The 8,690-nt window shown below is 31.0% G+C and overlaps 1 protein-coding gene across 1 annotated transcript; it reads right to left on the bottom strand.

Annotated features, from left to right (window-relative positions):
• Nucleotides 1-2,984: 2,984 nt before the first annotated feature.
• On the bottom strand, nt 2,985-8,244 carry LOC100777966 (cycloeucalenol cycloisomerase). The gene is made up of 8 exons (XM_003523090.4): nt 8,029-8,244; nt 7,804-7,934; nt 7,435-7,518; nt 7,142-7,183; nt 5,758-5,868; nt 5,489-5,680; nt 3,707-3,804; nt 2,985-3,562 (listed from the first exon to the last, which is right to left on the bottom strand). The coding sequence occupies exons 1-8, from the start codon at nt 8,033-8,035 to the stop codon at nt 3,370-3,372; spliced, it is 858 nt and encodes a 285-aa protein (XP_003523138.1). The 5' UTR covers nt 8,036-8,244; the 3' UTR covers nt 2,985-3,369.
• Nucleotides 8,245-8,690: the final 446 nt, after the last annotated feature.

Raw genomic sequence — 8,690 nt, 5'->3', positions numbered from 1 at the left:
TAGCATATTATGACAGTGATTTTGCAGGGGATATAGATGATAGAAGAAGTACTTCTAGATTTGTATTTTTATTTGGCTCTGGAGCAGTCTCATGGTCCTCAAAGAAACAACCAGTAGTCACATTATCCACCACAGAAGCTGAGTATATAGCCGCTGCCTATTGTGCGTGTCAATGTATTTGGATTCAAAGGGTGTTAGAGAAGCTGAGCCTTGAAGAACAGAAGAACACACTGATTCTATGTGACGACAATTCCACGATAAAATTATCAAAGAATCCAGTGTTTCATGGGAGGAGCAAACATATAGACATTAAATTTCATTTTTTAAGAGACTTAGTGAAAGAAGGAACGATCAAGTTAAGTTACTGTAGCTCACAGACTCAGGTTGTTGATATAATGACTAAGCCACTCAAGTTAGAGCAATTCTCAAAGCTACGAATGATGTTAGGCATGCTGGAAGCTTCAGAGATAAACTACTAAATGCTACTGCATCTAGTTTAAGGGAGGGAATGTTAGCAATAAGACTTAATTAGTTTCTGTTTTTATTTAAATTTATTTTTCTGTTTTGATAATATGGCTAACTGCTGACCCATTATTTAGGAATATGGTGTCATGTGTTTGAGAAACCGCCCACAAATTGATACGTGGAGTTAGTGGGTGCAAAGTCAGTCTTTTTATACGGTGGTGATTTTGTACGATTGTTATATTATGATTTTGTACGGTGGTGGTGATTTTGTACTGTTACTAGTTATTATATTGTGATCTTTGTACGGTAGTTATATTCTGATCTTATACTGTTGTATGGTTGTAGCTGGTCTTGACCTATTCCCATTCATGTTAACATTCATCCCTGTGTAAATCATAAACTAATATTTATCATAAAATTTAACATAATAACAATAATAAATTATAACCATTTTTAAATTATTAATTATTGATTTTAAATATAAACAATTGGTTGAAGATTTAAATTTACTGTATAATACGCTATGATATAAGAATTAATAATTTAGCTTATATTTTAAATCAGTAATTAAAAATTTAAAAATTGTTATACTTTATAATACACTATAATATCTAACACAAAGTTCTGGTTATTTTAAGTTTATAATTTATAATTTATTTTTTTATAGGTTAAAATTTTAAAACATTTTATAGCATTATTCACAAATTAACATATATGTCGTGAAATTCACACATCAATGACTTAAATTTATGTTTTTATTTGAAAATATATAGTTAAAAATGTCATTTTCTAATTTCTTTTTGTTGTAGAAAGAAAAAATCTATTTCATTTTGTAATTAAGAACTCTCACTTTAGATTGACTGAAACATTTCAAAATAATTATTTAAATTACTTTCTTATCTAACACGTAATTAATTTTTTATTTTTCATGTATTATATTTTAAAAATCACTGTCTGTTAGATAATCAACTATATATCTATAATGGATCATTAGTAACTAAAAATTTCATAGTTTAGAATTTATGATAACAAATAGAAAATATTTTTATTATAAATAGTTTTTAATCTAAAATTTATAAAATATTTATTTATTTAAAATATTTTATAACAATATGCATAAACAATGTTTACCTGCACGTCACGGGTCATCCAATCTAGTATTATAACAATATGCATAAATTCATTTTTAAATTAGATACAATTAAATAAATTCTAATTAATAAATAATAAATGCAAATTTAATCATTGATTTAATAATTCCATTCTTTTATTTTAAATTTATTTAATTTTTCATTAAATCTTAAATATTGATTTTTCACTATAATAATAAATAATAGATGAAATGCTCAAATAAATAGTAATATATAAGATAATAATCATGATATGATATATGATGTCGTATAATCATAATATTTGATTTTTCGAGTTTGAATTAACAGTTCATACTCTATCAAAAGTTCAAAACTTAATATTTATATTTTTGAAATTCTTTCCTTTTATGTTAAAAAATTGTTTAGTAATTTTGAGATTTTTTTTCAATTTTGTCGAGTTAAATGCAATCAATCAGATTTTAATTTTTTATTTAAAATAATAAATGCAATCAATCTATCTTTTATTAATCTTAGATTAGATATTTCTATACCAATGAGCACATTTTCCATTGTGTGTATACTTTCTAAAGAGAGTAACGAACATGATGCTCTAATTAATGTTTTTGTATCGTATATCTAAATCTTCTATTTCATTATACAATTTTAATATTATTTGATTGGGATTGCGAATACTAATAGTCGGGGAAATGCGAGTAGATGGTGGTGGATATGAGGTATATAGAGAGATCTTAAGATAATAAGATACCTATAAAAAAATCAATTAAGATTGTAATTGTACATGAGATATATGTACATATCTTAAGATAAAATATCCGCAGTTTAAATTCAAGTAAATCTTAAGATAATTATATATCTATTTAAATCCTAAAATAAGATAAGATAATATATAATCGATCATCAATTATATATTATTAAAAATCATTTAATATATTGAAAACGTTTATTTCACTAATAATTTTCTTAATTAAAAATATTTTTTCCTAAGAATATCATGCATATGAAAATGTTATTCTCGGATATTACTAAAAATGTGTTTAGTTAATTATTAAAATTGATTCAAAATATTTTTTATATTGACAAGAATAACTAAAACATGTGGCTGATTGAATTTTTTTTTCTGAAAATGTATATTACAACTATTAAAATGTTCTTATTGTGTTAAAGTTTTTTTTTTTTTTACCAAATGTAACCAATGTTCAGAAACCTCACAATTTCTATCTCTGCACAAATGCTAAACCAAGTTCCTATCTAACAATATACACATAACCCTCGAACATTTAATTGAGTATCTTCCCCGAGCATACATGCCTTATAGACCAATTCCAACATGCATATGTAGAGTTTAACAAATCACGAAGTCCACCACCACAAAGCTATCTTTTTCAATGACATGAATCTCCATACCCGCAATGAATACAGTATATCCTGCAAGATCACATTTATACCGAACATAGCAACACCCAATATTATATATTCCAACCAACTTTAAAATAAAATAAAAATAACAAACTTGAGTACATGACACTACTACTACTACTAAAAAAAAGGATAGGGACAAAGGAACTCGGTTGTCATTAATCTCAATAAACACTATCAAGTCACCTGCCTTGTCTACAGCCTAAGGCAACATGAAAGCACTACAAACACTATTGATCTTATCAGGAATTTGGCAGTGTCAGCACTAGTACAAAGATTGTCCAAGTTTGGGTTCTTCTGCAGATTCTCCACATAACAATCTGCATGTTTAGATTGCATTGGTGTGTAATGAAAACCACAATTCGTCACATACCTCTCATGTGAGATTGGCATGTCCTGTAAACCAGGGTAATCCTACTTGAGGACACTGTTTTGTGTCTGCTATCGGAACAATAGGTCCCAGAAAGATGCGCCACAAATCAAGTATTATTGTGACCAGCATTGCAGCTCCCAAAGCATCAACAGCCACTCTAGGCAAGTCCCATTTATCGCCAGGTTTCTCATCTATCCTGCATATTTACAAGATTCCCCATCAATAAAATTAGTACAACATAGACATATTCCCCTTTCCAAAGAAACAAGAAGCTGTACAAATTCAAAGCAATTCAAACACAGAATGAGGTAACTCAAACACATGCTAGTTAATAACTTACCTTAAAAACATTGGGAAGCTCACAATAAAGTAGATGGCATAAAACAAAGATCCAACTTTATACATAGAGTCGCGATCCACGAATTGATAATAAGGGAACTGCATAGATCCATATGCACAGCATTATCCTCAGAAATATGCATTTCATATTGAAGGTCAAGTGCAGGGTGAGATGGTTTCAAATGACATCTCAGGGTTATATACCCTGAAAGATATATATGTATTTGCATTGTTTGTGACTATTGTCATATATGGGACTAAGAAGAAAAGTATAGAAAACTAGGAAACTAGTCATTTGGCTTGGCTGATGCGGTAACAGTATAAAATTTCACAAAGATGTAGGCACAGTATTATATAGCATCTGAGGGGGGAAAGTCTAAAAAAAGAAAGAACTTATAGCTAAAGCCATTTATAAGTAGGAGTTATAAGATTGACTTGGTGGTTGAAGAGAGAAGGAGGAAGGGAAAAGTCATGGATTTGAATCCCTCCCACTAATAAAATATTAACAATTAACATTTGTCGATAAAAAAAAAAAAAAAAGCCATTTACAAGTGCATCTAGAATTATAAATCTTACAGGTTCAAAATATAACCGTCAACCTTAAGCATATTGGTACTTCTGCGTGTGTCATCCTCACTAATACTGGATATTGAGTTATCAAAAGACAAGATATCATTTTGATATAAGAAAACATGTATCATCTTGAAGATAGGAAAAAGATATGGAAATTTTAAATTAAAAGAAAGAGAAATGTCTAGGGAGATAAGTCTAAGAGATGGAGGTTCCATAGCACAAAAAAAGCAAGAGAAATTTAGGCAACAAACATGTTACCAAAAAAGTAAAAAGAAGTAAAGAACAAGAACAAGAAAGAAGAGACGAGTAAAGAAATAAAACAACTAATTGGAAAAAAAAAAAAAAAAAAAACCAAAGCATAAGTTAAATACGGAGTGAGATCCTCAATACAGAAGCCAAATTCGCAAACTGACTCGTGTAGATTCCAAAAAATTGCATATACACGTGTTTAAATGCAACTAAGAAATTTAGGCTTTGGGATGATTGTCATAATGAATAAAACATTGGAAAAACTTGAAGAAAGAATAAGAAACATCTAAATTAAATATATATATATATATATATATATATATATATATATATATATATATATATATATATATATATATATATATATATATATATATAAACGTCTCCCCGCTACTCGCCGGCGCCTCCATAACTTCCAGAAACCCAAACCCAACAACAATAACAGATCTGGGTGTTGGGATCACGAGGCAGTAACGATGCTCAACATTTAATAGGCACGGGTTATGGTGTGTTCTCCTATAAGGTTGATTCAAACTTGGTGGCGTGCGACTCTGACTGGTGGACGTGGCAGCGGTGCGCGTTTGAGGCTTGATGGTCAGTGGCGGGCTCATCTGGGTGGGTATGGTGGTGTTGGCGGTTGTGGTGATGTCTGGGGAGGAAGGAGGTGACGGTGCAGTGATGGTGAAACAGATCTGAAGAAGGATGGAGATGGTGGCTGCGAAGGTGCTTAGGGAACCAGATCTGAAGCTTTTTAAAAAATAATAAATATAGGGGCGGCTAAAAACCGCCACTATCAGTAAAAGAAAACCGCTGAAATCCATAATTCAAATTGGATGTGAAGGACTAAATTTGATGCATTTTTTAAGAATTTGGGGACCAAACCTTTGGGCACCAAATTAATAATTAAGTCATATTAAAAACATATGAATAAACAAAAAACAGAATGTTTATTACAACATACATTGGAAATAGCCAGTGTCTCCAGGTATGCGATAAAATAAGCAAGAGCAAGAATCCATGCAGCTTCAGTAGCCCATTTAAGTTTTTCTGGCAAATCAGCAATAAAATGCCGCAATCGACGCAGTGTCATGTTCGATGAAACATGGTAAAACAGGAAGCAAACATGGGTGAGCAGGAATGTTGTGTGTGGTACCTGCCACCATCAAATAGAGCAATTTAATAAAGAGTATGTGGTCTCACTAAGAGATAATTCATAGGTCTTTGACTTACATTGTTCATTTTCCATGATGGAAAGGTATAAGATGCACCAAGAACTGTAAAAAAGTAATGTGTCCAGAAATAATTCCCAACATAACTGAAGATTATTATCCAGAGACTGGCCTGTCAGTATTAAATATGTACATGTCAGGTAGTGAGTAGGTTAACTGATTAAACACAAATATGGTTTATAATTAAATTGATACATAATAAGGATTGCAGAGCAGTATGTACCAGTTGTTTTTTTCAGATAACACAAGAATAAAAAAAAAATACATAGGTATTATAATATGTTAGAAATAATGTAAATAGGATAATTGTATGGATATATATATTATATATTATTTTGTGACAATCACGTTGCTTTGCATATCGCATCAAATCTAGTGTTCCATTAGAGGACCAAATGCATTGAGATCGATTTTCATTTCATTAGGGAGAAGATCTTATTTGGAGACATTGTCACTTCTAATGCAAGATGTCTTTAATAATTCATTGAGAGGTCCTTGAATCAATTATATATGTAACAAGTTCAGTAGATATGATTTATGTTTCAATTTGAGGGAGTGTGTTAGAAATAATGTATAAAAAGGGTGATTATGTGGACATATATAGTTATGTAATGATGATAATTAGGATGACTATAATCTTTGTATTTATGATACCTATTATATATAATAGCCTCCGGTATGTAATTGAGACAAAAAATTCATCACATGTCTCTTGTTTTTTCTCTCTCTCAAGAAAATCCACTTTAGGATGTCGAATAACTCGATCTGAATACAAAATGAAAGGAAACTGAAATTGTAAAAGGCTAAATCAAGACACCAGAAATTGCAACAATCAAAGTCATCCCCTTTAAAGGAGTATGGTACCAAACTACAGACCTACTATCTGGAGGGAATCATATGGTTTCCTATCAAGAATACCTCAAATGGATAAATTCACACAATTATTATGGTCATGCCCTTTCTTATGATCCTTTTCTTGCATGGAGAATAAAAGCAGGTTTCGCACTAACCTACTTTTTCACTATATTATTTTTGGATTCGAACTAGTCTTATCAACGTATTAAGATTAAGAAGCAGATACAAGAAAATGCAAAAATATGTATTTGAGTTATACCCTACAGGTCACAACTTTGATGACTTAATGCCTAGTTGTAGTTCTAGAGAGGAAGAGCTGTGTAATGACTGGTTCTATCATGTCAAAGAAAACTATTTTTTTTATAAACATAAAGACTATTAATTACTCAAAATAAGTAGAGATAAACATACAGCACTATACACAAAATAACACTCCAATATAACTAAATAATAACTTTAGGTCCACACTACATAATTCTTACTGAATGATAATACAACAATGGAAAATTTTATCCCATAAAAACACTTGCCTTGACCCAATAACGATCCTTCCAAGAAATGCTTCTGTCAACCTGCAAATTTTGAAATCATAAATGAAATAAATTACACCACTCTCTGTTGACACTGACTTCATCAGCCATTTTCCGAATAAGTCAGTACTAAAGATGATAAACAACACCACCAAACCAGATCATGTTAAAATAAGTACAAAATGAAGCCCAACGGAGAAGCAAGTAATTGCTAGTTGCCAGGCTTCAATTCATAAAACAAATTACTATAAGCCAACAAGCATTTCAAATCGAGGTGAACAAGTTAAGCACACCTTTCCAACGAGCAGCAATGGAACGACGAAAGCAGGAACAGCCGAGACCAATCCGATGAGCAAATACTCCAGCTCTGTGAATTTCTGCCAAGTACCATCACGTTGTTTTACTCAAACTCATAATTAAACATTAAAAGTGAATTTTATTATTCATATAGTTTATTATTTACATGAAGAAAGAAGTGTGAAAACCCAATTAATGCAGCTCAATTTACAACACACATCTTTAAACAAGAACAATAAATTTTAAGTGTGATTAAGATCTAGACGGGACTTATTCCCGTAGTGGGCCCAGATATGATCAAAACTTTGGAGATCATAATTAGAATGCTTAACAAAAAAAAATGTAAAAGGTGGATAGAGTAAAACCTCGTAAAGATTGAAGGGAATAACAATGCCGAGACAAAGGGTGAGCCAGAAGGGGGTGTAGAGAAGGAAGAAGAGTTCGCCCCATCTTTTGCTGGGGTTTGGAGCCAGCCACAGGCTGGAAGAAGTAGGAGCTGCAGCAATCAATCACCAAAGATTAGAGAAAGGGTTGTTATGATTATTATGAATGAATCTGAGATTTGAGAGAAATGGAAATGGAAAAGTTACCGGTCATTTTGGAATAGGAATCTTGGTTCAGTGGATGCGAGAGAAATGCGAAGTTGAATAAATGATTGCCTCTCAATCAACTCACACTTCTACGCAGGTCACCATTCAGTGGATGGCTCTGATGATGGTAATTGGTTAGATATCAAGCTTGGGTGGGATGGGACAGTGGGTACTCACTGAGTGAGGGTGCCAGCTGCAGAAATTTTTTTAATTACCGGATCATTGAGTTTTCGGTGGCAGAAGAGAGTCTGTTTGATTTACATTTTCATTTTTTATTTTTATTTTATGAAAATTGTTTTTATTTTTAAAAGATTAAAATTCTAAAAATATATTTAATTTGACTTCTTGTTTTCATGAAATAAAAATACTCCAAATTTATTATATATTGATTTCTTGTCTTTTTGTATTTTTAGATTTGCTTAAAATTACATTCATTTGTCACCGTAATTTCATTTTACCTGAAATGAGATTTCTGTTCTCAAGAAAATGAGAATTTATTATTTTCATTTTCTGATTGTTTCTTGTTTTCATTTTTACTGAAAATATTTTCAGAAATCCAACCAAACATATATTTTATCATAGGATGAAACAGTAATGAATCATTGGTCTAAATCCAAATCTCATTGGCCCATAATTAAACTCTCAACACAAACAAACATTAA

Source organism: Glycine max, chromosome 4, assembly GCF_000004515.6.
Source record: "Glycine max cultivar Williams 82 chromosome 4, Glycine_max_v4.0, whole genome shotgun sequence".
Taxonomy (NCBI): domain Eukaryota; kingdom Viridiplantae; phylum Streptophyta; class Magnoliopsida; order Fabales; family Fabaceae; genus Glycine; species Glycine max.
Note: the sequence above shows the minus strand (reverse complement) of the source record. Positions and strands in the feature narration are given on the sequence as shown.

Excerpts from the sequence above, each read along its gene's own strand:
- LOC100777966 (XM_003523090.4), bottom strand. Across the intron at positions 7,184-7,434 it reads CATTGCTGCTCGTTGGAAAG|GTTGACAGAAGCATTTCTTG; the intron begins GTGTGCTTAACT and ends CAAAATTTGCAG. Across the intron at positions 5,681-5,757 it reads CATCATGGAAAATGAACAAT|GTACCACACACAACATTCCT; the intron begins GTAAGTCAAAGA and ends TGATGGTGGCAG.